We start from the raw sequence: 26,965 nt of genomic DNA, 5'->3' as shown, positions 1-26,965 counted from the left end.
TCTTTGAGAATCTTCCATGTGCACTTGAGAAAAAAGTGTATTCTGCTGTGTTTGGATGGAATGTTCTATGTCTATTACACCCATCTGGACTAGGTTTTCATTTAAGTCTACTGCTTCCTTGTTGACTTTCTGTCTGGATAATCTATCCATTGGTGTAAACGGGGTATTGAGGTCCTCTACTATTACTGTGTTGCTGTTAAGTTCTCCCTTTGGGTCTGTTAATAGTTGCTTTATATACTTTGGTGCTCCTATATTAGGTGCATATACATTCGTAAGTGTTATGTCCTCTTGATGGAATGTCCCTTTTATCATTATATACTGCCCCTCTTTGTCTCTCACTGCCTTTTTTATCTTGAAGTCTGCTTTGTCTGATATAAGTATGGCAACACCTGCTTTCTTTTGTTTGCCATTGGCTTGGAATATCATCTTCCATCCCTTCACTCTGAGGCTGTGTTTGTCTTTAGAGCTGAGGTATTTCCTGGAGGCACCATATTGTTGGGTCCTGTTTTTTTTAATCCAGCCAGCCACTCTGTGTCTTTTGATTAGAGAATTCAATCCACTTACTTTTAGAGTGATTATTACTATATGAAGGCTTAATACTGACATTTTATCTCTTGTTTTCTGGTTGTCTGTATTTCCATTTTTTCTCTTCCATTGTATTTCTGACTGCAATTTCAGTTTGGTGGTTTTCTGTGATGATTTTCTTAGTTTTGTCTTTATTTATGATTTGTGTCTCTGCTCTAATTTTTTATTTAGTGGTTACTATGACTTTTGTGTAAAAGACCTCGTAGATGAGACACTCTGTTTTGTGATAGCCTCTTATCTCTGTTAGCCTAAGCAGCTTCCATCCCTTTCCTCTTCCCCTTCTAAGTTATTGTTGTCCTAAATTACTCTGTTTTGTGTTGAGAGTTTGTGACTAAATTGAAGTGGTTATAGTTATTTTTGGTGCTTTCCTTCCCTTTATCTTTTATGTTATAATTAAGTGTTTGCTAACCTGTTCTGATATAGAGCTGCAATTTCCTGATTTTGTCTGTCTATCTCCTTACTCAAGGCTTTGTAAACCTTTGCCTTTTTGTTTCAGGTATGAAGGCATCTCTGACAATTTCTTGTAAGTGAGGTCTAGTGGCAATGAACTCCCTTAGCTGTTGTTTATCTGGGAAAGCTTTTATTTCTCCATTGTATTTGAAGGATAGTTTCACTGGATAGAGTATTCTTGACTGAAAGTTTTTGTCTTTCAGTATTTTGAATATATCATTCCAATCTCTCCTAGCCTATGAGATGTCTGCTGAGAAATCTACTGAAAGCCTGATAGGGGTTCATTTGTAAGTTATTCTCTTCTACCTTGCTGCCCTTAATATTTTTTCTCTGTCGTGGACTTTTGCAAGTTTTACCATTATATGCCTTGGAGAAGGTCTTTTTGCATTGATGTAATTAGGAGTTCTATTGGCTTCTTGTGCTTGTAAGTCCAATTCTTTCCCCAGGTTTGGGAAGTTCTCCACTCTTTCTTTGAACAAGCTCTCTGCTCCTCTCTCTCTCTTCTCCCTCTGGAATACCTATAATCCTTATGTTGCATTTCCTAATTGAGTCAGATATTTCTCAAAGAATTTCTTCATTTTTTTTAAGTCTTAGTTCTCTCTCCTCCTCCACCTGAAGCATTTCTATATTTCTGTCCTCTAAATCACTAATTCTGTCCTCCATAATGTCATCTCTGTTTTTTAAGGTTTGTAGATTGTTTTTTATCTCATTCATTTTGTTCTTCATCTCCAGAATTTCCATTAGCTTTTTTTTTTAGAGTTTCAATCTCTTTGATGAAATATTCCTTCTGCTCATTAATTTTATTCCTGAGTTCATTGAACTGTCTTTCTGAGTTTTCTTGTAACTCATTGAGTTTCTTTATGACAACTATTTTGAATTCTCTGTCATTTAGATTGTAAATTTCTGTGACTTCAGGATTATTTCTGGAGACTTGTCATTTACCTTCTACCTTGAAGTGTTAATGTCGTTCTTCACGGTGTTTGATGAAGTGATCCTTTGCTGAGGCATTTGTCATGGTATTAGGTCACAGATGCCGTCTGCCACCTCTGGGGGGAGGGAGCAGGAGCTGTGTTTTCTGTGTTTTTGTTTAAAGATTCACCCTGAGCCAATGTCTGTTGCCAATCTCCCTCTGTTTTTTTTCCTCCACAAAGCCCCAGTACATAGTTGTATATTCTAGTTATAGTCCTTCTAATTCTTCTGTGTGAGCTGCCACCACAGCATGGCTACTGACAGACAAATGGTGTGGTTCCACTCCTGGGAACTAAACCTGGACCGCCAAAGCAGAGAGCGCAGAACTTTAACCACTAGGCTATCAGGGCTGGCTTGAGACCTGTGTTTTCTGAGCCCACCTTGTCTGCTGGAAGTTGTGCCAATAGGATTCATCTGCATTTGCCCACTGACCACAGCTGCTTGGCAGGTCCCACTTGCATGTGCAGGCACTCTGGTGTGGAACTGCTGCCTTGGTCAGGGACTGGCTGAGCTGGTGCACTTGGCAGGAGGGGAGAGGCGCTTTCTTTCATGCACGTGGGCCCACTCTGCACTCATGGGTGGTTTGCCTGGGCTGCTGCACTTGGTGGGGGTGCCCCCATGGTGACTGAGTTGCACCACTCGATGTGGAGTGTTCTGCAGGCTGGGCTGCAACTCCAAAAGCAAAAAGTGTTTGCACACAAGTCTGCCTGCTCCCCTGCCTCCTCTTACAGTCACACGCGGCTGCTTTGTGAGGACCTGTGACCTAAATAACTACCACTGGCGAGGGGGAAAGGATCCACTCAATTCCTTCCACTGCTTCCTGTGGATCCAGTACCCCCACCTGCAGATGTATGGCTGCATGGATCTCTCAGATGTCCTGTTGTGCTTTGTAGGGAATCCTCTGTTGGTTAATGAATGTCCATTTGGTTGTAACTTAGTGGGGGAGAGACTAAGGGAACAACTCACTCTGCCATGATGCTGACATCACTCCAGCATCATTTTTTAATGTTCCCAAGTGGTTCTAATAATGTTGGTCATTGATGAAAAATGAAACTTTTTAACATGGCATTTGAGGGCCTTCTCAGTTCGGCCCCGATCTTTCCATCTTTGCTCATTTCTGCTGCCTTCACATACCAGAGGTCCAGCAGACCAAACCACCCACTCTCTGCACAATAGGTCATGTGTGTGCCTCCTTCAAGCCTCTGTCCCTCCACCCTTCTGTCCTGGATGCACTGCTTAGCACCTTGTCTCTGGGAAGCCTTGGTGACCTTCCTGGGTGAATCATTGGTCCTTACCTTCCTTCTCTGGGTCTGTGGCCACATGTCTCCAGAGCACAAGAGCTAGGGTCTTAGGGTGGCTATTTTCCCACTTGTCCTTCTGGCTCCATGGAGGGGCTTTAAGGCAGGGGTGGAACTGCGTCATTCATCTTTATATCTCCTGGATCTCATGGGCTGCCTGTCCCAGTATAGTTGCTCAACAAAGAGAATTAAAAAGGTATCAAATGAAATAGAAGGTTTCTAATTAAATTGATAGCTGACTGACCTTTTATGGGAGTGAAAACAAGGGCTGCTTTATTGTAAACAAACTATTTTGATAATCTCAGTTCTGGAGATCACACATATTTTATGCCCCACAGTACTTAGCAGTGAGTAAGCGCGCAACAAATGCTGATTAAATACAAATCATTAAAATTCAACATGGATTTAATTAGTATTTCAAGCATTATTTTTGTACTGATTCATGCCTGTGCTTATCAGATAGCTTGTGCAAGCCCTTTGAGGGTGAATGGCCAGGGAGTGGCACATTGTCATTGGCTTTGCAATGTAAATGCCGCACTAAAGGGAACTCTAGGGGCCAGCATGGTGGTGCAGTGGTTAAGTTCACACCTTCCGCTTCAGTGGCCCAGGGTTCACCGGTTTGGATCCCGGGTGCGGACCTAGCACCACTTGGCAAGCCATGCTGTGGCAGGCATCCCACATATAAAATAGAGGAAGATGGGCACGGATGTTAGCTCAGGGCCCGTCTTCCTCAGCAAAAAGAGGAAAATTGGCAGCAGGTGTTAGCTCAAGGCTAATCTTCCTCAAAAATAAATAAATAAATAAATAAATAAATAAAAGGGGACTCTAGATGGTAGGTAGGGTTTGAATTCTTCAAAGTTTAGTGTCCTCTGCTGGTCATACTTGGTACATCACCCACTGCTCCCAGAGGCACTTAGAGACCTGATGGTGTTTGAGGCATGATGAGATGACCTTTGTCTGGCTCAAGGGCGTCAGTCTCCTCTTAGCTCACTGAGCATTTGGAGAAGAGGAGTTTTGAATTAATGCATGTGATGAGAAAAATATTTCAACTAGGAATTCTGAATGTCTGGAGTCGTATTAAACCAATTAATACTTCCTAGTCAATTACTCTGCAATTTACTCAGATATATTAAAAGCATTGTAGCAGTGTTCAATAACAGGGTTTTTTTTTAATTCAGTGTATACAGAGCTGCTTGTCAGGGGTTGAGGGCTTTTGTCTTCAGTGGTCCTGGGTTCAAATTGTGGCCCCTCCACTTCCTCTGAACTGCCTGTGAGCCAGTTCCTTATCTTCATGGAGCCTCAGTTTCTCAGTCCTTGAGGGGTTATTGTGAGGGTAACACCCACATCAAGGACTAGCACATAGTAGGTGCTCATGGAACAGGAGCTATTTCCTGTGTGCAGCTTACTTTATCTAAAATGTGTATTTTAGAAACACAAAGAGGAAAGAAGTGGAAGCATTGATTGTGGTTATCAGAGTTCTGGGCTCATTATTATGAAGTGCTCCTAAAGATTTCATTTTAATAGTGGTGATGGCTGAAAAATGATTAGGATTCTTTGCTCTCATTCAGGCTCTTCTCTAATTACAAGGGACCAGTGTTTCTTGGCCTCGGTCCATTCATATCCCCGAGGGAGGTGTTTTGCAGGAAAGTGCTGTCTATGAGGATGGGCCCCCCCAGGCTGAGCATGGACGGGGTTCAGTGGATGGGAAACGGAGGGGTCATGCAGGAGGGAGGGACCCTACACCTTGACTGCGTGTCTGTGCTGTCCCCACCTGATCTCACTCAGTGGGTCCACCTGTCCACCCCCACCTGTACTAAGTTCTCTAGGAAGGGTTTCTACACCACCAAGCGGTCACTGTCACATTTCCTGAGAATGTAAGGTGTTTTGGCAAAACAGAGCACCAGGTGGGGACCTGAGGTCTCCTGGGTGAAGGGCCTTCTTCTGGGTTGAGCCCCGTTGCAATTGGTTTGCCCAGTGCATCCACCCGTCTGCCGATAAACACTACGTCCATTCCCAAGGTGCCCGAGCGGCTGTCAGAGATGAGCTGACCGTGGCTGACTCCTGGAGGAGGGAGCTTCCCTCTGCTTCGCCTGAGGGTTCAGACAGGAGCAGAATCAGATGCAGGGCCATCAGCTGGAGCTGTGAAGGTCAAACGAGACAATCCATGAAGGCAGCAGGCAGGTGCTTGGCTCAGAGCGGCACTGACATTAGGTTAGCTCCTCTCCGCCCTGGCATCCCTGGTAACACCTCAGGGGTGAGAGGATGGAGCTGGGCTTTAAAACAATTCGTCAGGCTCCAGGGTGTGAGAAAGGCAGAAGGCTTGGGCTGAGACAGTCAGGAGCTCTTCCTGTAGCTCAGTCGAGGCCTGTGCTCAAAACAAGGAGCAGGGGTGTGGCTTGTGGCTGTGGCCAGGGGGATGGTGGAGGTGGACCCTGTGCAGAGGGGGCGGACCCCGCTTCAGATCCCCTACCTCTGTGACCACAGGCTGATTAACCTACTCCTTCCTGAGCCTGCGATTCTTCCTGAGGGTCCTGATACTTCTCTGAGCTTTCATGATGCAAAGTAGAAATACCACACCCAGTCACGGTGGGCACAATGCAACATTCCACGAGTTATTGTCCCGTGGCAATCCTGAAGTGATAGCCAACAGGCCTCTTTGAGGGTCTGTGCAGCTGCCTCTCAGAGTCCTAGATCTGGTGGTATTCTGAGAGTCTATCCTTCCCAGGCACCTCCACGTCCTTGTTCACCTCCTGTTCCCGCCCAAAACAGACGAACAAACAGAAAGGAAATTAACCTGAACAGTGGGAGCCCGCATAACCTGGGGCTAGTTCAGGGAGTACTAACCTGTTCTAAGGTGAAATTACTTTCCAAGTGTAAATATAAATTGGGCTGGCAGTAGTGCAAAAACTACCTCCCCAACTCAGAATGACCAAACAATGCTCCTAGAGCACCCACCGCCACCCCGTCCCTACCCACCCTGTGTCCTCTAGGGTTCTCCCGCCTCCGTGGAGGGCCAGCCAGCCCCAGGCGTGTGGCAGGCGAGTCCTCTGAGCCTGTCCCTGCCTCTTCCAGGTTCGCCATGGCGCCCTTCCGTCCACTCCTGCTGGCGGGTTTTAGCTTGCCGCTCGCCAAGGCTCTCAAGGACAACGGGACCACCCCAGCCGAGAGCAACTGGACCTCCGCGACCCCAGGTAAGGCGGTTGCCTCTCCTCGCCTGCCCTCACCGCTGCCCCCTGCCCCCGGACCTCCTCACAAGCCCTCAGGACCGTCCAGGGTGAAACAGCTCCGGAGGGAGCTGGCCACCGGGTCGGCTGGCTCACTGCACTGTTACTGTTTTACGCCTCTAAAAACAGGCTGGCTAGAAGAGCCAGGTGTTCGGCATTTCACCCCAGCAAAGCTGAGCTTTCTGGAGGCAGCAGACGTAGCCCCATGCTGAGAGGTGGGGTCCGTTTCGGTGGGAGACAGGAGAGCAGAGGGTTAGCAATCCCGACCCCATCGTGCAGGGTCTATTCAGACCCGCCCTGAACAAAGTCATAAGTCAGTCGGGGACGTTGAAACACTGACATGACAGTTGACAAGATTTAGAAATTATTATTAATATTTTTAGGTGAGATGTTGGTATAGGAGTTAGATTTATTTAAAAAAATGAGTCTTTACCTTTTAGAGATGCGTGTTGAAGTATTTACGAGTGAAATGATGTGATGTCTAGGAGTGACTTGGCAAAGAGTAAGTGGCGGGACGGGAGGTGGGGGGGTAAAGATGGGCACAGTCGGCCTCGTCCTGTTGAGAAAGTTGGGTGGCAGATACATGGGGGTTCATCATTCTGTTCTCTTACCTTTTACGTTGTGAAAGTTAGGAGAACAGGAAAGAGAATCCATTGATACATGGACCGTGGGAACAGGCCAAGTGAAAGGAGCTGGACACAAAAGACACCTGCTGTGTGGTTCTCTTTATGTGAAAGTCCTGGAACAGGCAAATCCATGAGGGGAGGAAGGATGCTGGTGGTTGACGGGGCTGAGCAGGGGGTGGATGTGGAGTGACCACAGATAGGCCAGAAGCAATCTTACTGGGTTGATGGAAATGTTCTAAAACTGGATTGTGGTGATGGCTGCACAGCTCTGTGAATTTCCTAAAAATCATTGACAAGTGTATGCTTAAAATAGGTGTGTTTTATAACATGTGAATTTTACCCTAATAAAATAAATACCTTGCTAAGTTGAAGCAAAGAGGAGAGGAGAAGAAGAAACGAGAGCGAATGCTCCTGGTTCACACCCCCAGCGTTCAATTCTAGCTCCACCACTTATTGGCCGAGTGACCTTGAGTAAGTTACTGAATCTCTTTGTGCCTCAGTATCTCCATTTGTAGATGGAGGTGGTAATAGCACCTACTTTTTGACATGCTGTGAGGATTAGAGGAGTAACCTCCCTGGGGTGTGGAAGGCTCATCAACATTGGTCATTACTGTTTAGAGGAGAGTGTGTCACAGGAGGCCTGTCACCAGCCAATCTCTCATTACCCAGAGAGTTGGCTCTTCCGTTCCCCCTCGGTGTCTCCCTCATGGACAGGTGCCCAGTGTAGAGAGAGGCCCAAGTAGGTGAGTTCAGGGTCCTCACGGAGTTGATATGGATTTCCTGGGCAACGTTGATGCCTCCATGGTCGACTTCCTGGCTGGTCTGTGGCTGCCGGCTCCTTCCCATGGCAGGGTTAGCAGGAGTCTGTCACCAGCAAGGGCTGGTCCCCTCACTCTACACCAGGGCCTGTTGCCAGCCCCCACACACCTGCTCCACCCCCTTCCCCTCCATCCCCCAAGATGCCCAAACATAAAACCCAAGAACTTCTCTGATCCCTTGGTGTATTGGTCAGGGTTCTCCAGAGGAACAGAATCAATAAGATAGATACTTATATTGATATCTATATTTATATTTATTAAGAGGAATTGGCTCACATGACTATGTAGGCTAGTGAGTCCAAAATCTGCAGAGCCACTGTCCCAGTTTGACTCTAAAGGCTGGCAGGCTACTGTAGAGCCAGGAAGAGCAATGTTCCAGTTGGAAGGCAGTCAGGCGGGAAGAGTTCCCTCTTACAGGAGGCTCAGCCTTTCTGTTCTATTCAGGCCTTCAACTGACTGGGTGAGGCCCACCCACAACGAGGAGGGCAGTCTGCTTTGCTCAGACTACCAATTTAAATGTTGAATCTCATTCAAACAGCACCCTCATAGAAACACTCAGAATAATGTTTGACCAAATATCTGGGCACTCTGTGACCCAGTCAAGTTGACACATGAAATTAAGCATCAGACTTGGTCATCACAAGGCTTCGTGAAAGCCCTTCAACCTCCCTCCAGAAAAAATGTTGGACAAGGCGATTAGACTTGGTACCATTCGGCATGGGGTCAGGGGTTCAATCTCTACCCAGCTCAAGAACTTCATGTGATTTCCTAACTCTGAACAAGCGCCCTCTACATGTACCTGTGGCCCCCCCCCCGATGAAGCTCCGTCCCTGACGTGAGCCCTCAAGCAAGGGGAGCCGTTCTAGATGCCTGCTCGTCTTTGCAGTGAACAGCATCTCCTCACGTTGAAACCTGGAGAAATCCAGAAACCACAACAAAAGAAAGACAGGAGGGGCCGGCCCCATGATGTAGTGGTTAAGTTCAGCACACTCCATTTCAGCGGCCCAGGTTCCCAGGTTCGGATCCTGGGTGTGGACCTACACCACTCGTCAGCTATGCTGTGGTGGTGATCCACGTATAAAATGGAGGAGGACTAGCACAGATGTTAGCTCAGGGCCAATTTTCCTCAGCAAGAAAACAAGAAAGAAGGAAAGACAGGAGCCCCCAGCAAACAGAAACTGCATTCGTCCTGCTGCCTCATTCCCAGCAGGCCCTCTGGGTGCTGGGTTGTTGCAGTATGCTGCAGCCTGGGAGCCTGAGGATGGTACCTCCCTGTGCCAGGCAGAGAGGAGCTGGCCTCTGCTAGCCTGATGCCCAACATCTGTGGGGACGTTTAACAAAAACATTCAACCAGGCAGAGCATCATTGGCCCAAAAGTAGGGAAGAAGTGCTGGAGCTCTGCAGATGGCCCCGTGGGCCCGTCAGGGTGACCCCCTCCCCCCCGGGCCTTTTCAGCTCCTTGAACATGAAGTGATAACATTGCTGTGAGGTCAGGTGCTCCTTTCAGAAAGAGGGGCTCTTGTGTGATCTCACACCCACCAGCACACATGTGAAACTCCCACCTCCTTGCAGCGTAGCAGCTGCACCTGGTCACATGACAGAGAAGGAAACACAGGCCGGCCCCACTTCAAGGCCTCAGTTATGCGGTATAGCCAGGCTCCGTGGGCCTAGAATTCTGGAGGGGAACCTAGCCCTGTGAAGTGCCCTCTGAAGCTTCGTCTGTTTCCAGAAAGTAGGCTGAAGTATCGTTTGTGGTAACAGTACACTGCTGTAGTGGGCCAGAATAACCGGAAATCATTTCGTTTGCTCATTGAACAGCACGTGCTAATAATCATCAAAAGCCGTTCTTTTACACAAGGAGTTGAAGGGAAATATTTACAAATTGTACAGCAAAATTTTATTGTTATTGTCCGTGTTATATGAAGGATTCCTGAAAATTAATTAGAAAAACACCACACACTGTGAAAATGGTAAAGAATATGACCAGGCAAAATACAAATATCTAATTAATTATGTTTCACTAATCAGGAAAAGATGCTTCACTCTCTAGAAATGAGGGAAATGCAAGTTGAAATGGTATTATTTTGCTTATCAGATGGACAGACCTCACAAGGGTTGTTGCTGTCCAGGAGAAAAGGCTCTGTCACACACTCTAGGTGAGCGTGGACACTGGGAATGCCGAGGTGGCGTTTTGGCAGTTTCTATGGCAATTTCGTATGTGTGCACACTGAGGCAGAAGGTCCACTTCCAGGAGCTGTCCTACAGCAACACTTTCGAGATACACAAAGAGAGATACAAGATGCAAACTTGTAGGTAATAGCAAAAAAGTTGGAAACAACCTAAATGTCCATCCAAATCTTGGTTTATCCAAAAAGTGGAAGTCTAAGCGGCGGTTCAACAAAAGGAAGAGTGTGACGTGTGCTGATGGGGAAATTCCAAAATGGCAGACTGGATGAGACAGGCGAGTCACAGAGCTGCCCAGATGGGGTGTCTTGTCTGTTTTTGTTCCTTTTCGGATTTAACGTTGCTATATCGTTAGGTGCCTTAAAACTGATAGTATCCACAATTACAAATAGCATCCCTTTTTTCTGCCTTAGTGGTTCATAAAAATAACAGCGCGTCCCACAGTCCGTGGAGTCTTAGATGCGATGAGAGAGGAGCGGGACTCCTGTTGCTTACCCAGCCTGTCGATTTAGGAATGTCAACGTGTAGGAAAACGTCAGGGAAGATCCATTCCAAAGTGTAACCATGTGTGACTCTGGGAAAGGGAACGGGAGGACTCGTTTATTTTGTGTTTGGTTTGAACGTGTTGCAGCAGGCCTGGATCCCTGTGTTGCTCGAATAGCCTAGAACCCAACACAACGTACAAGGCAGAGGGGAGAGAGAGCACAGGAGCACACAGAGATAGAACTCACTGGTCCAGCCCCCTCTGCCCATGAGCAGCTGGGTCCTCTGGGGACTGCGGGGGCCCCCCAGAACACAGCTCATCTCACTGTTCCCCCACCTTCTTTCCTTCCCTCTTCTCCTCTCCCACCCCACCCCAACTGTTTCCTCTCCCGTGGACCTCCAAGGCAGAGCATGTCCTCATTGGAGGGCCGTTGTCCAGAGCCCTTACTATAAGTGGGGGAGGAACCCAGAGAGGGGTCACTTCAGCAGGGCCTCACACACAGCTCTCTAGGGTGGAGGCAGGAACCTAGGGGCCCTCCCCACCCACCTGCTGCCCCCACCTGCCTCGCAGGGCCTTCCAGCATGGCAGGCATCTGCCCAGGTTTAGGTGTGCAGATGCACGGCTTAAGCTTGAAACTCACACTCAAGCCTGTGACTTTCCATCTCCAGGACCAGATTCCATGTACGCAGACGTGCACATGTATACGCATGCTTCCCAGGTGTGCATGTGCACACAGTTTGCATGAACATCCACACACCCTTGACTTGGGGCATCAGCTGGGTGGAATTTGGGCAGAAGCCTGCTCCCAGTTGACCTTCTGAGCACTGACAGCCAGGAGAGGCTCCCCTCGGCTCCTCCCACCCTGAGCCTCTGCTCCGCCCAGTCTGAGCCTATCCACATGAAGTGAAAACAGAAAGTGATGCCGGGATTTCCTCTCAGTTGTCACCCTGATTCCTGTGCAGAGCACCTCGGTGCCCAGGGCACAAAGCCCAGCCCGCAGGGGTTCTTTCTGGCCCACAGTGTTTTTCAAAATTGTATTTAGGTTGAATTACTTACCAATATTTAAAACTCAGATAATTTTTACACAAAAATGTGGACTTCTTCTGGAAACTTGGAAGAACTGGGCACTCTGGGCCCATCTTCCGCTCGGCCCGGTGGGCTGAGGCTGAGAGGCTATGCCTCAGAGACAGGGTGTGTACTCTCCACTTCCCCAGGCTGCTACTCGGCCTGCTGGCCCCTGGGTGTTCCCATCTGACCTCTGCCCTCCAAAGCAGAGGCAGCTGCTGACGAATGGCAGGAAGCCCCAGCAGGGGAGCCCATTTGCCCCTGTGCTCTCTCACTTTGCCCATGTGCACAGCCCTCTCTGGGGCCCTGGGCCATTTCAGCCCTGGTCCTCAAGGGCGTGCTATGGAATCATCCATGTCCATAACGGCAGCCGTATTCGGGCAGCATGAGCGTGGAGGCTGGACCCTGGACCCCTCTGGCAAGGCCCCCAAGGATGGGATGTCAGTGGTGTAGGTGCTCCCCAAAGATCCAGGGCAGGCCCACACCCCCAGCCAGATCCACCCAACCCTTGGACCCACGAGCTGGCCAGTCAGTCACTGCCAAAGATGAAGTTGAGTCAGGCAGCCTGACCTCTGTGCAAATGCAGAAGTGGGAACTCCACAGTGGCCACGCCCTGGGAGAGGCGAAGAGCACCCACCCACGCTCTGTGGCTGCATTTGGCCAGGAAGGGATGGAGCCCAGTCCAGGGTGTGGAGCACCCAGGCCCCCTCCAGGGCTGGGCCCAGCTCTGCCCCTTGGTGTCAAGCGTCTCCTCCATCAGCCTGGGCTTGAGTTTGCTTCAAGGTCCTGGCAGAGGGGGAGGGGTACTCCGTGGAGCGGCAGGTGTGGAAGCCTCAGGCCAGGTTGGCTCCCCAGGCAAGCTCTGCAGCAGGTGAGGTCCCATGGAAGGACTGGGGCAGACGCTCCTAGTGGCTCAGCCTGTGTCACCCTGGCCTCACACTACAACTTGGCATGTGAACATCACTAGCCAGGTGGGGGAGGCACTGTGCAGCATGGAACGAGGGTGTTTTGTAGATTGGCCAGGTTTACAGTGGCAGAGCTACCTCCTCATCACAGATCAACTGTCCCTCAGTACACTGCTATATCTAATAGTCGCTCGAGTGGGTAAAATTTCCTCATTTAGTAGAAATGTATGCTTGACCGCTTACAGAGCGCCAGAGTCAATGCGAGGCCTGGTAGGTACAGGGATGACCTGCTCCCGGGGAGATTATATCCTAGGGGGTGAGATGGAGGTTGCAACTTTTAGAATATATGGGGAAGGGGTGTGAGGGAGACTGCAGGGCTGCAGAGCCCCCACTGGGCTCAGGGGCCGAGGCTGTGCTCAGTGAACTCAAAGCAATGAAAGCCCAGTGGTTGCTTTTGAGGGGCTTCCACTGAACTGGAAAGAAGGTGGTCACCCGGAGGGCCCATTCGCTTCAGGAGAGCACATCTGTGCTTCACATATAGAGCCCCTCTGGGATGCACAGCAGGGGAGCCCAGTAGGCTTCATGGAGGAGGAGGCCTTTGAAGTACTCCTTGGGGAGCGAGGGCAATTTGGCGAGGACAGGGCAGCATGGCAGTATGGGGAGGCAGGAGTTAAGTCAGAACATGGGGGGAGGGAGTGGGGTCTGAGGGTGGCTGCCAGGCCACCAGAGCCCCTTGGAATTTGGGCTTATGGAGCAGGTCCTGGGCAACCACAAGGGGGCTGTGCTGGGTCCAGGAATGTGGCACCTTCAGGTTGAGGAAGGTCAACCCCGCAGGTAAGAAGGACAGATGAAAGAAGAGTGAGGCAGGGGCCTGAGGGCCAGCTTTCCTCTGGGCGGGTGGGATCCGGAGTGACTGCCGGCCTCACCCCAGCCCGGGGCCCTGGGAGCTCCCCTCACTGGTCCTGGGACAGAGCAGCAGCGGGGTCTGTACCTCCACTTCCCCATTTGGGCGGAGGCAGGCACCCTGGGACCCGGGAAGCAGGCCACGCGAGGGTCTGGGGGACTCCCCGTGGTGCCTTCACTGCCCCTGGCCCGGGGACCTCGGACAAGTCAGGGAAGAAGGGCTGATGAAGGAGTGACTTTGCAAACTGTAAAGTGAGGTTCCGGCGTGTGGGAAGAAGGGCTGACAGGCTGGAAGGGGAACTAATTTGTCAACTGTAAAGTGCAGTCTGGTGCTGGGAACCTTTCCTTGCCAAGACACCACTTGCCCCACCCTCAAGTCCTTGCCTCGTGCCTCGTGTCCTGACGGGGACCCGCTTCTGCCCCCCAGGCCCTCCGGACCCTAGGGCACCCCAGCCCCTGCTGGCCTGGCTGCTGCTGCCGCTGCTGCTCTTCCTGCTCTTTCTGCTCCTAGCCGCCTACTTCTTCAGGTAGGAGTGTCCGCCCGCTGACTTGCCCCGACCGGCTCGAATGAGGAAATGAGCACCCACGAGGCTGTGACTTCGGGGTGTAGGCTGGGGCGGCAGAGGGCGGCGGGTGGCGGGGCTGCAGGCGGCAGGCGGTCAGCACGGCTCAGCCATGAGCAACAGGAGTAGCTTCTCCCGGCTCACCTGGTGGGTATGGTGGTCCAGGGGCTCTGGGCTCTTGGAAACCTCCCTCTGCTGAAACCTAATGGGTCCGTGTCTCTAAGGTTCAGGAAGCAGAGGAAAGCGGTGGTCAGCGCCAACGACAAGAAGATGCCCAACGGGATCCTGGAAGAACAAGGTACAGAAGCCTCGGGGCGGAGGCTGGGAGGCTGTGTTCTCTCCTCACTCACACTGGGCTGTCCTCCTTTAGCATCTCAGTGTTCAGGAAATCCAGTGTCGGGGCTTCCATCTCGTTTTACCTGGTGTAATGCTGTCGTTTATAACCGTAGAATATCACCCTATCAAAACTTTTCTCATTTGCTCTCTGATGTGAAACAGATGCTTGAGACCTTTCAGTTTGTGGCTTTTTGGAGACACTGTTCATATCCTGTCGTTTCTACAGGGTTTTGACATAACAGCTTTCAGTAAGTCCTTAAAATCATTCTAATGGGAGACAGTCTGGTTCGTAGCCTGAAGTGCTCCCCAGGGGCCCTGGAATCGCACCGTTTTACGGTCGAGCTGAGAGGAGACTCCATCTGCTCACATGTTCGGTATTTAGGGAGGATCTGAGTCAGTTGGGGGCATTTCCAACCTTTCTTTTAGGTTCTAAGTTCAGTTACTAACTTGTAAATGATACTTACAAAGCCATTGGTTTTCTTTCCTCACGTCGAGATGGCCGAGAAAGGTGTGTGAAGCAGAGGCTTTTAAAATGTTTGTTCACACCAGTGACTACGGCTTCCTCTAGTCAGCTCGCTACCTAATTGTGCCATGGTTTGGGGGAATTAACAGTGCTGTCAGACTTCAGGCAGAATTGCAAAACCGACCCTGAAATAATAGAATGAATATGAGTCACACGGAGGACCGAGCCTGTGGACAGCAGTTTGGCAGTGCTTGGGGGACTGGGGACCCTTCTGGACGATCATGTGGCTTCCAGCGCCACCTTCCAGGCCCCCTGTCCCGCCCTGCACATTTCCACAGCCTGAATGGGAGGGAAGAGGGTGTGGCCCGTGAGGGGTGAGGCCCAGCCATGCTCTTCTGACGCTCTGTCTCCTGGAGGAGTAAGCCCTGCAGGGAGCTCTTGGCAGAGCAGCTCTGCAGGTGGGGACCGGCCCTTTCGCGAGTGTGACAGCAAAGTTATCATGTTGACCTTGTCAAGAATATCAGCTTGTTCCCCAGGAAGAGAAGCACGTGCGAGTGATTTCTTTTTTTTTTTTCACTCTGAATTTGTGGAAGCCATTTGTCCAGGAACTCCCTTGCAGCCCACCCTTCTCCTGTTCAACGTTTCCTTGCCTCCCCCGACTTCCCCCCAAAAAAACTGAGGATGATTTCACTTATTTCTCTTGGGCCTTATGGGGTTTGAGTAACCAGGACTATTTGTTACAAAGAAGACAGGCTGAGGGAGACTCATATCCTAATTGATTCCCAGTCTGTTTCCAACTTGCACCCAGAAGCCTATAATTACTCTTCTCTCTTTCCAAAGCTGGAAACAGCTGGAGTGGGAAGCTGCCTGAATCTCTTAAGGAGCAGGGGCCGGGCCGGAGGGAAGGAGCGGCGGGTGGGGGGTGGGCGAGCTGGGAAGATGAGGCATCTGTGGTTGGCAAGAGCAGGTAACACAGCCAGAGGGATGCCCATCACTTACAATGAAGTGGGTGTGTTATAGGACACAGATCTTTTCATTCAGTTGCTCAGGGCCCTTTGGCTCCAGGCTACAGTATCTGAGAGGAGTATCCCCGACTCCAGCTGTGTCATTTCTCCAGAAATGTTGTCAGTCTGGTTAACGAATCACCCATCATGGAATATGACCAAACGGCCCCCATGTTTCTTTTGATCTCACAGAGCAGCAAAGAGTCATGCTTCTCAGCAGGTCCCCCTCCGGGCCCAAGAAGTACTTTCCCATCCCCGTGGGGCACCTGGAGGAGGAGATCCGCGTCCGCTCGGCCGATGACTGCAAGAGGTTCCGCGAGGAGTTCAATGTGAGTTGGGGGGACCCCCTTCGTCTTCATGTCATGTGGTAGAGAATTGGGAAACATAATGTTATATGTTTCAGGATAAGTTATCCCAAAGATTTAGAACTCTTGTGTCAGCGCACTGTCCCAAAAATGGGGGTCCGAGGACACCTGGTTTCCACCGCAATGCACCTTCACTAACACTCATTGGTCACTCATGAGACGGTTGAGTCTGATGTTCCCAAAGGCTTCTTCCCACTCGGACACACTGGGTGCCATGTTCTAAAGTCAAGGGTGACAGAAACACTGTCATCTGTCATCTCAGTAAGAAGGAAGACCAGGGCCTGAGCAGACCACAGCGTGACAATTTCTCGTTGAAAGCAATGGAACCCCAAACCATCCATTTCTAGGCTTCTGAGAGCTGGAGCATCTCACTGCAGGGAGAAATGTCCCTCTTCTGAATCACCATCACAACAGCAATTAAACGGTTGCGGGGACACCTTGAGGGACAGCAGGTCTGCTTCTGACGGCCCTTGGTGTCTGCTGGGTCAGCGTAAGCGCGAGTCTCTGCTGGTTTTAATCCTGCTCCTGCTGTTTTGGATGCATTACCTCCCTGAATTTAGCAACGGCAGCAGCTAAGACGGATTTAACCAACTGGGATGGTCCCCATGGGAGCAAAGTGATTCTCTTAACTCTCGAGAAAACATGCAAATCTATGTTAATGACACCTCCCTTGTGTTAATTTTTAACTTAATGTCCTATGAATTGTGAACCCGATAGATGGATAGACAGACAGACAAACAGATTTATGGATGGGTAGGGAGGCAAACAGACAGACACTGGAAAGTGTTGTCTTGGATTTTGCTGTTCAGTGTTTCTCCCTGATGGTGTTTTGAGTTTATTTTATGCATCTTCCTCATTTTGTACACAGCACTGTGCCGAGTCTTGAGTTTGGAGAGGACGGTTTCCCGCGGGACAGCTGACTAGTCCTGCCCTGCCTGTTGCGCCCTGGCCCTGGCACGTCAGTCAGTCCCCTGAAAGCTGGCCTCCAGCTTCTGTGAAAGGGGCTGGGGAGGGGGCCTGTCTTAATGACTTTACAGCTCAAAAGTGAGGCTCAGACAGTGGACTTTGTCAATAGCAACGTGTTGTGCAATTGTTGTATCTAAAGATGGTGTGAATTCTGCTGCAGACATAACTTTTTGCACAGAAACAAAACCTGTGAGGGCACGGAGGGTGATGGCGCATTTCAACTGTACTTTGCTTTTTTGTTTTTTTTTTTTTTTAGCACAAGTCTTGTCTGCCTTTATCTAGCTGCCTTTTAATTGTTTCCAAATGTGTCCCCTTTTTTGAGAAATTAGGTCATATTGAAAGACAGCTCCAAGCAGTATTGTTTTGCAATCTCTCAGCCTGACAAGGGAAACTAATTCTCCATTTTCAAAATAGCTATCCAGGTTTTCAGTGACAAGACATTTTCCCCTCCCTCTTGTCCTATTTCACTTTGCACTTGTGTTTCTCCATGTGGAGAAGAGTGGAGCTCCAAGTTGGAACTGCTGGCTCTGTTGCCATGTCAAAAGTGAGGGCAGCTCCGAGGGAGCAGGGCCAGGAGTGGGGTCAGCTAGGTGAGGCGCTGGCCTCAGGTGCAAAATTTAAGGGGACACCAAAACACTCAGTCGTCAGGGTAAATAATACTTTGATGCAACATTTAAAAATATCAAAATGAACGCAAGAAGTCCATGCACAATGACAAATAAAGATAAGATCACTATGACTGAGTTTTCCGCTTGCCTCAGGCTCCAACATGGCTTCTCACCATACTGTTACGGGTCCTAAGTTTGAGATTTTGGTCATCATGGATTTTTTGCATTAATTCTGATTATTTTTTAATGTGGCGTTCAAATAGTATTTTATCTTGACTCCTGAGTTTTGGAGTACCCCTTTCAATTTTGCACCCAGAACAAGTGCCTCATTCCCCTCGCCGTGCCCTGCCTTCCCAGCTGCCCACTGGAGTCCCTTGGCTCCATGAAGGGTGGGTAGAGGTATGGCGTGATGGAGAGCAGTGGTCTCCAATCTAGCAGCATGGAGCCTGGTCCTGGCTCCGCGGCATGGTAGGCAAGCTGCTTGTTACTTTCTGGACCCCAGTTTGTTTCTCTCTCAAGCAAGGGGCAGCTGTGTCCCAAGTCACCTCTGTGGGGCATCCCTATTCTAAGAGCATTGGAGCTGCCAGGACCAGCCCATTCTTGGCTCCAAAGATGGACACACTTGAGATGGGCCCTCACTCCTCTTCTTTCTCTTTTCTTGCCCACTGCCCTGAGCAACTCTCCCAGAAACTGTGACAGGGAGACAGATGGGTCTCAAAGTAGTCGATCCAAGTGAGCGTGGACATTTGTGTGTTGCCAATCAAAGCTGAGGTGAACTTGATAAGGATAAAGAGGGTTTGGTGCTGCGGTCTGATGATCAAGGCATGAATGCGGGAGGCAGCCTGCCTGAGTGCCTGTCCCAGGTCCACGCCGCCAGCCTGGAGGGCTCGGGCAACTTAACTCTGCCTCAGTTTCCTCATCTGTGAAGTGAGGGCACTCCCCGCCCCAATAGATTGTCATCACATGTGCAGGAGGTGAGGTCTGTGCCCAGCTTAGCCCAGTGTCTGCACAAGGGGCGTCCGGAGCTGCCGACATTTGCAGGAGGGCTTCTGTGAACGTCCCTTTTCGCAGTCTTCACCCTGCAGTGGTAGAACGCTGTCTTAGCAGAGTCCGTTCCCAGGCCCCTGATTAAATCCCTGCCAGTGAGTGCCATTCGGGCAAGGAAAAATCCCCTCTCCAGCGAGATCTTCTCAGCCTCCGTCCTGGCAGTTTCCTTCAAGCCCAGTACCTGGACCCAACCCAGTCATAAATGTTGCAGAAAACCACAGAGGAGGTGTCACCAGGAGAGGTCCCAGCACAAGACACAAACCAGAACCGGCCCCTGGAGCTTGCTGGACCTGCCTACCCCTGACTCCTTGTCTATTTTTCTAATTTTGCTGCTGCCTGCCCAGCACAGCGAGGAGGGGAGGGAAGGGAGCGAGGCTCACGTGTGCACTCATTGAAATGAAATCTCACCTCGGACGAAAGAATAAACCTTCTTCAGCCAATTTATGTAATCAGACAACCAATCACAGGGTATTTATCTACCACTTATTAAATGCATGGCTCATGGGGCATTGCAGGGTGACCCAGCTACAGCAGAACCCTCCGCAGGTGCTGTCGCATTAGCCCTGAGCAGCTCAGAGGTGTGAGTCCCCGGGTAGATTGACAGCAGGAGAAAGTGCTGGGCCAGCTCCGTGCAGCCAGTTGTTCTGTGTGCTTGCATATAGGCTCTAGGTCTGATGCACAGAGCACTTTGCTGGCCTCATCCTGAGCAACGCTCTGAGCAGCCCACAGGGCTGGGTATTGACCCCCCATCTCCATATTCCAGATCTCGAGCAGCTGGTGGGGCCACGCAATAGGCAGGTGTCAGAGCCAGGTCCATCCTCGATACTCAGACCCCTACAGCCATGCCACCCTCCACACCACAGCACCTCACCTTCCAAGGAAGAGTGGGGCTTCTCGGGGTTTTGTTTTTTAAATTTGTTATTTTTAATAGACTTTATTTTTTATTTTAGAGCAACTTTAGGTTTATGGAAAAGTTACGCAGAAAGCACAGAGTTTCCATAGACCCCATCTCTCCGTGCACTGTTTCCCGGATTATTAGCATTCATGTGCTCCATTTTTTATAACTGGTGAACCGATATTGATACATTATTACTAACTCAAGCCCAGAGTCAGAGTTCCAGTGTTGTACATTCTATGGGTTTTGGGTTTTGACAAATGCATGAGGTCATGCATCCACCATTACTGTATCATGCCTCATTTTTATTTTCAGGACTGGGGTTAAAAAAGCTTTTGAGCGTGGAAAAAGAGAAGGCCCTATAATATTATCACCAATTTCATGTTTAGGTTAGCTCAAGGTCAGTGTTAACACAGCTCTAATGAAGAATGGAGAACTTGAGGAGGAGGAGGTGCTGGTCTGGTGGAGAACTGCCCATCAGCCTTGCCAAGGTGCCCACCAGGCTAGCTTCCACACCGGCCTCTACCTGTGGCCATCGGGTTTGGTGGCCCCAAAGCAGAGGAAAGAGAGCACCCGTTGGCAGGGGCTGAGTCTGTGATGAAGCAGTGCCCCCACCCGGGATGGGAGCTCTGGGCACCCGTGGGCAGCTGCTCTGATGGGCCTGACTTGTGGCGTGACCAAGCCCAGGGCCTGGGCTTTGACCCAAGGGTGCACTGCGAGGCCTGTGCATGTCTCCTGGGCACTTACAGGGCACACACGGAGACCCTTGCTTTTCTGCCCACTGGAAGAAGTGGGCACCCTCCTCATGGTCCAGGTGCCAGCTCGGGCCAGGCTGTGGGTTCCCACCCAGTGTCTACCACTTGCTAACCAGGTGAATGTGGACAAATTTGCAACCAGTGGGGGTTCGGTGTCCTTATCTATAAAACGGGTGATCCTAGTGTCGCCTAATAATAGGTGAGCTGTGAAGGCCGAGCAGGTGACCCAGCTCCCCCCACAGTGCCTGGCACATCATACACACTCAATAAATATTAATACTATTGACTTGAATTCTGGTGGCCCCCGGTCCAGCCAATGGTCAGGTTGAATGTTAAAGGATGTGACTTGGGGTTCAAAAGGCTCTTTCCCACTGTGTGCAGCGAGGAGCTCACCTGAGCGCAGAGGGGGTCCCAGCAGTGAGCAAACGCAGGAGGACAGCTGGAGCCAACAAGAATCGAGGGTCTCCAAGTGGTGGAAAGAGCTAGAAGTCAGGACACTTGAGTTGACGACCACTGTGACGCACATCAGATATAGGGTCCCAGCAGAGCTTCAACTTCCTCATCCGAGACAAAAGGAGGAGTCCTTGAGGTGCTTCTCAAACTCAGTGTGCATGCAGGTCCCCTGGGGACCTCAGTAAATGCTCTGCTGATCTGGGGTGGGGCTAAGGGTCTGCATTCTCAGCGCCCCCCCCAGCTATGCCTGTGCTGGGCCACAGAGCGCTCTTTGAGACTGCAGCAAGGGGAGGACCATGTGAAGATCCTTTCTCCCTCATCCCCCCGCAAAGTCACAGTCCCCCTTTCTAACTCCTCCCACAGGTGTCCTTGCTCCTCCCATCTCCTGTCAGAGCTCTGTCGTATTTGTGGAGTGCCTGCTCTGGACCACGACCACTGGGCCCCCTGGGATTTGGTGGCAATGCTCTGGCCAGTCCCTGCCTTCATGCAGCTTAGGGTCCAGTTATGGGGTCATCATTTTGTCCATCTCAGTTGACCCCACTACACAGGGTGCCCTGAGGGAAGGTGGGTCTGTGTCTCCGTCAGGTCTCTGCCCGGTGCCTGGCACAGCACCTGAGGCAGAGATGGCGATGGACAGGAGGTAGTTTGCTCAGAGACATGTTTTCTTAATGCCTGTGCTCAGTAGGGAAGCTGACACAAACGCTGCGTTTGGATTCATCACGTTTAATGCTAACTCTGCATTTTCTTCTAGTCTCTGCCATCTGGACACATACAAGGAACTTTTGAACAGGCCAATAAAGAAGAAAACAGAGAAAAAAACAGATATCCCAACATCCTTCCCAGTAAGATTTTCCTTTTTTGCACGATGGGTGGTGTTGTGACTAAACTCGCCATTCCCTTGCAGCTCCCGGTGACTGTGCCTGTCCAGGCAGCATGGCCTTCCGGTGCCCGGAGGAGATCAGGGACCTGTGGCTGCATAGCTGCTCAGCAGGTGCCCCTGGGAGCCTAGGCACCCGCCCCCACGTGGGGCTTGGAAAGCCTGTTTTATCATGGGTCTGGCGGCAAAGCCTGTGTCACCGTGGAGACCTGGGCTGCCCGGGGGCCAAGAGGGGTGCCGCCTGCACCAGCTGGCAGGGCATCTCCTGTTGGTTCCAATCCTGAGCCTCGGTCTAGGGCAGCTCGTGGCCCTGGGCATCTCCCTGTCTCAGACTCAGTTCTCTTGACCACCAGCAGCAAGTCCCCGGGACCAAGGACAGAAATGACAGAATAAAACCTGCAGGGCTTTGGCAGCTTTGCAGGAAGGCTTAGAATCAACCTGATGTTAACCCCAACAGCTAAAGGTGGCCATAGGCTGGGGAGTATGGGCGCCAGGGAGGTGGCAGGGCCAGGGAGATGGCAGGCCAGGGAGGTGGCAGGTCAGGGAGGTGGCAAGGCCAGGGAGGTGGCAAGACCAGGGAGGTGGCAGGTCAGGGAGGTGGCAAGGCCGGGGAGGTGGCAGGTCAGGGAGGTGGCAAGGCCAGGGAGGTGGCAAGGCCAGGGAGGTGGCTGGTCAGGGAGGTGGGAGGTCCGGGAACAGACAGATCTGTCCAGGGGCACCACTGGATGGGCTATGTCCTGGGGGCAGCTTTCACAGCCTGCTGGCACCAAGACAAACCTGCAGAGTTCCAAGCTGCCTTTGTAAATCTGGCCCAGGGAGGGTTGGACATCCTTCGTCCAGCCTGACCCTTCCTGTCAGCTTTGCCCATCAGGCTGACAGAATGGCAGCCTAGGAAGGCTCCACTCAGTTCAGGTTTGAATCCTGAACCCGAGGCCTCCCTCCCAGGCAGGCAGGTCCTCCTGTGCTGCGGGCCTCAGCAGGTAAGCTCTCGGTTGCATTTTTAGAATTAGAATCAAGTCCATCTGCTCATAGTAAGAGAAGACTGGCCAATTTGTGTGGTCTCTGGATTTTCAGCACTCGATAGAAATAATTCTTTCCCATTTTGCCTGCATTCATGAGATGTATATGTGGTTTTGCAGAGCCCACTGTGAGCCTGTGATCCAACTAAAACTAGAGAAATGAAGCCCATATCTTTCCTCCAGCACGTATGTGGAGAGGCACCAAGGGAGGAGCAGGGGGCAGGTCAGGAAGCTGCTGTGGTCATGCAGCTGAGCGTAAGGGTGGCTTGGACCACGGTTAGATTCTGGACACACTGGGAAGGTCGAGCCTGGAGGATTTGCTGCCAGATTGCCTGTGGGTTATCAGAGAAAGGGACGACGCAAGGTAGGTGGCTTGTGTAGCTCAAAAGAAAAAAAAACCATGGCAGGAGGTTTGGAATCTTTGGAATAATTTGCACCAAATAAAAATCAGGATATTTATAAATTAACATCTATTATTAGTTTAATTAATTAGTTTATGCATTGACCTGCCAAATGTTTTTTTGAGGACCTACTCAGTGCCAAGCACTTTCCTGTGTTCCTTACCTGCATTTCTCTCTTAATCACTAAACCTGTTATCTTTAAAGGTAATATTTACATTGTTAACTAAGAGTATTTTTGGTGGAAACTCCATGGCAGCAGAATTAATGACCAGATGTAGCAATTACCTGCACTCCCCCCTCCTCCCAGATGTTATGGCCCAGGTTGGGCACTGCCTCCCTGGAGGGTCACCAGCCTGGAACAGCAGGGCCAGCCTCCTGCACTTCTTCTCCAAGTCGTGTTCTCTGGCTTGTGCTGTGGAAGTGAGCTGGCCTTTCTGCCAGGTACAAACTTGTTCCAGGATACAGAACAGGCCTTTCCAACCTCCCCCATAAATTCTCTCTCCCTCTACCCCATGGTGAGGGTCCTGCCCAGCCCCTCCTGGCCCAGGAGCACTGTGCCAGAGGCAAGTGAGGTGCCAGCCGTCATCAGGGACAGGGGACTCTGCCAGGATGTGACGCATTTCACACTGGTGGGACGTTGGGTTTTACAGAATGGTGGAATGGAGATGCTCAGGATGCGCCCGGGGTGGCCACCTGGGTGGCATCTGGCATTTGACATCAGCAGGACACAGACTGAAAGAGAGGCGTGTCTGATTAAACCGAGCCATTGGCCAGAGATGCCGCAGCCCAACTGTGGGCCCAGGATGGGAGTGGGCTGCATCATGGGACCTCATGTAGATGGCACTTGGGTCTGCTCCCCACGCCCCTGGGCTGAAGGACCCTGCTCGGACTCAGGGTGGGGTTAGGGTCCACAGCAGCCCATGCGCCTTCGTTGCCTCTGCTCACCTTCCCCAGCCGAGACTGGCTGTAAATTTACCAGATTGATGAGACGCCCCTGGGCTGGCAGCCCAGTCATGGATGTGGCTCTAGGGAGCCCTGAGGACAGAGGTCAGGACGCCCCGTGTGTCCAAGAGGCTGGACAATGGAAAGCCTCTGTGGCCGGTGGCAAGAGAGCATCCTCTTTTCTGGAAGAACACCAACAGCTGATAATTTTAGGAAATAATGTTTTGAAAGCGAAGTGTGACTTTTTAAAATAAAAAGACAGGAAGCTCTTAGAAACTGCAAGATTCTAAATCTACCCAGAAGGCTATTTTTTACGCTCTGCTTTCTATAGCTGTCCTCAAAGTGTAAATTATTCCAAATCATTTTCAACTAGCTTGATGCATGCTCAGCCAGAGCTATTTCTGCCTCAGGGTTGTCAGCCCTGGGCAGGAGGGTCTGCCGGCCAAGTCCACGAGGACTGTACGTGTGGGGTTTCACACTGACTGCCCTGTGTGGGCCGTGACTGTCCCTGAGAGCCAGCAGCAGGACAGATCCGGCCCAGTGATATGATGCCCAGACAATGGGTGTCTGAGGTCACCAGCTGCCTTCCGGCTAGATGGGAGACAGCCGTGATCTGGAGTCTTTGTCCCAGGCCCACACCACAAACACACCCTCCTCAGTTAGTTTCAGTCTTGTGGGGACTTGGAGGGGACAAGACAGGGACAAGGACACAGAATTATTCAAAAGTTAATGCAATAAATACATGTGAAGTCCCCACCATGCCCCAGCCTCTGTGCCCAGCAGCGTAAGTGCCCCCCGGAAGCAGCTCTGCCCTGGGTCCTGGGCTGAGTCTGGACAGCCCTCGGGTGTCTACTCCTGATGTGGGCCAGCGCCTGAGCACCAGCACGGAGACCAGGGCTGGCCACCACACCTTTAGGGGCCTGTGAAGCCATCTACTTTCTTTTAAAAGCAGAAAAAAATATATACCTAATCCTTCCTGGATTACGTTCATCTTTGTACTAACATAGTTATAAAATAAAATTCTTAATATTTTTATAGAAGAAGGGGTCCATGAGGGCAGAAGTGACAAGGGCCCAAAAATGTCATAATGAGACCCTGGTTGAAACCTCCCCAAAGTATGCATACATATGCACACCCCACAAACACACACAGACACCACACACTCACACACACAGTACACACACACCACATTCACACACCCCACAAACACACACAGACGCCATACACTCGCACGCAGAGTACACACACACCACACTCACATATCCCACAAACACCCATAGACACCATACACGCACACACATAACACACTGCACACACACACACCATATTCACACACTCACACAACCACACACACACACACACACACACACTGAGCAACTGCTGGTCAGTCCTCCCACTCTGGAAAACTGCTTGTACCACAAGCCAAAATCTTCGGAGCAAATGGCCCATTATGCCCAGTCCAGGCTTGTGTGAGTCCTGCCTACCATCCAGCTATGGGGCAGTCCTAAAGATGAGGACGGGGTCGGAGACCCAGGACCCTAATGTGCACCTGTCCCCAAGTCTGGACAGCCCGGGAGAGTGGACTCCAGTTCATCTGTTCTGAGGTTCCCCTAAGTGCACCTTCACTTTTCAACATTGGGGCCCAACTGGGGGTCCAGAGAACATGGTCCTCACAGCGTAGGGTCCCAGCACATCCTGCTGTCCTCTTTCTAGTGATGATTCAGCAGACCCCACTCCTGGACACTGAAATTCTCACCTCTGCTGTCGTCCCACCGGTTTTACTGAGCTCTTGTTTGGGGCCTGGCACCCTGCTCGATGCCAAGATACCGGGTGGGATAAAACAGATACATTCCCACCCTCCGATGCCAGGGGTCTCATGGGAATGTTTAAAGGAGCGTGTCTCTGCCTGCATGGTGGCCGGGGAAGACCTGGTGTGACCTTTGTAGCATTTAGTACTGTATGTAGATGAGAGAAATCTCCAGAAGATGGGATTCCCTCCTCTAATGTTATGGGTTTGTTTGGTTTTTGCAGATGATCATTCCAGGGTGACTTTGAGCCAGCTGGATGGGACCCCCTGTTCAGACTACATTAATGCTTCATACATAGATGTAAGTCTGCCCTCTGCCTGGCCGCTGCCCAACGTGGAGCGTGTGCCTGGACCACTGTGGGGTTGAGTGTGAAACATAACTGGTGGGCGCTTTCTTCTCTGGGACCAGGATGTAAATTGTCACAACCTCCCTGGGCAGTTTGACTACAAACAGAGAGAGCATGAACGCGTCCAGGCCTTTTGAATTAGCAGCTGTCTCCAGACACTCATTTTCAAAAAGCAGGGATAGGCACCAAGGTTGTTCATTGCAGCATTATTTATACTACTGACTGAACAGAACAGGAGGGAGTAGTTAAATAAGTTGTAGTAAAACCATATGCGAGGGATTGTTAAGAATCCATTTTAAATTGAACCTTAAAAGATCATTTAATATAAATTACAAAATTCTCATAAAAATATGATATAACAGAATTTGTACATATTTACCAATTAAAAATAGATAAATGTCCGTGTGTCTGCTTGTGTGTGTGTCTGAGAAGGTATTCACAGAAGAAAGACTGGAGAGGAGTATACAAAAATAGCATTTGTTATTTCTGAAATTACTGATGAGTTTTCGTATGACTTTTTTCTGTGTTTTCCAAGTTCTCCATGATGAAGAGGTATTACTTTCCTAAAAACACCAAAAAAAAAAAATCCTTTCTGCCACGATAATT

The 26,965-nt window shown here is 50.5% G+C and overlaps 1 protein-coding gene across 19 annotated transcripts in view; it reads left to right on the top strand.

The window, feature by feature from the left end:
• Nucleotides 1-26,965, top strand: part of PTPRE (protein tyrosine phosphatase receptor type E) — a 171,706-nt gene that overhangs the window by 119,044 nt on the left and 25,697 nt on the right. For 13 of the 19 annotated variants that reach the window (XM_070565995.1, XM_070565541.1, XM_070566044.1 and 10 more), the window contains 6 exons: nt 6,375-6,493; nt 13,939-14,038; nt 14,299-14,372; nt 16,070-16,206; nt 21,718-21,808; nt 26,237-26,313. In XM_070565995.1, the coding sequence (XP_070422096.1) occupies nt 6,382-6,493; nt 13,939-14,038; nt 14,299-14,372; nt 16,070-16,206; nt 21,718-21,808; nt 26,237-26,313 (591 nt within the window). In that variant the 5' untranslated portion in view covers nt 6,375-6,381. Of the gene's footprint in view, nt 1-6,354; nt 6,494-12,338; nt 12,575-13,938; nt 14,039-14,062; nt 14,222-14,298; nt 14,373-16,069; nt 16,207-21,717; nt 21,809-26,236; nt 26,314-26,965 lie in introns of those variants that run through there. The other 6 variants (XM_070566090.1, XM_070565940.1, XM_070566290.1 and 3 more) reach the window with 3 other exon arrangements.

This window comes from Equus przewalskii, chromosome 1, assembly GCF_037783145.1.
Source record: "Equus przewalskii isolate Varuska chromosome 1, EquPr2, whole genome shotgun sequence".
In the NCBI taxonomy this organism is placed as follows: domain Eukaryota; kingdom Metazoa; phylum Chordata; class Mammalia; order Perissodactyla; family Equidae; genus Equus; species Equus przewalskii.
This window is presented reverse-complemented; position numbering and strand designations above follow the sequence as displayed.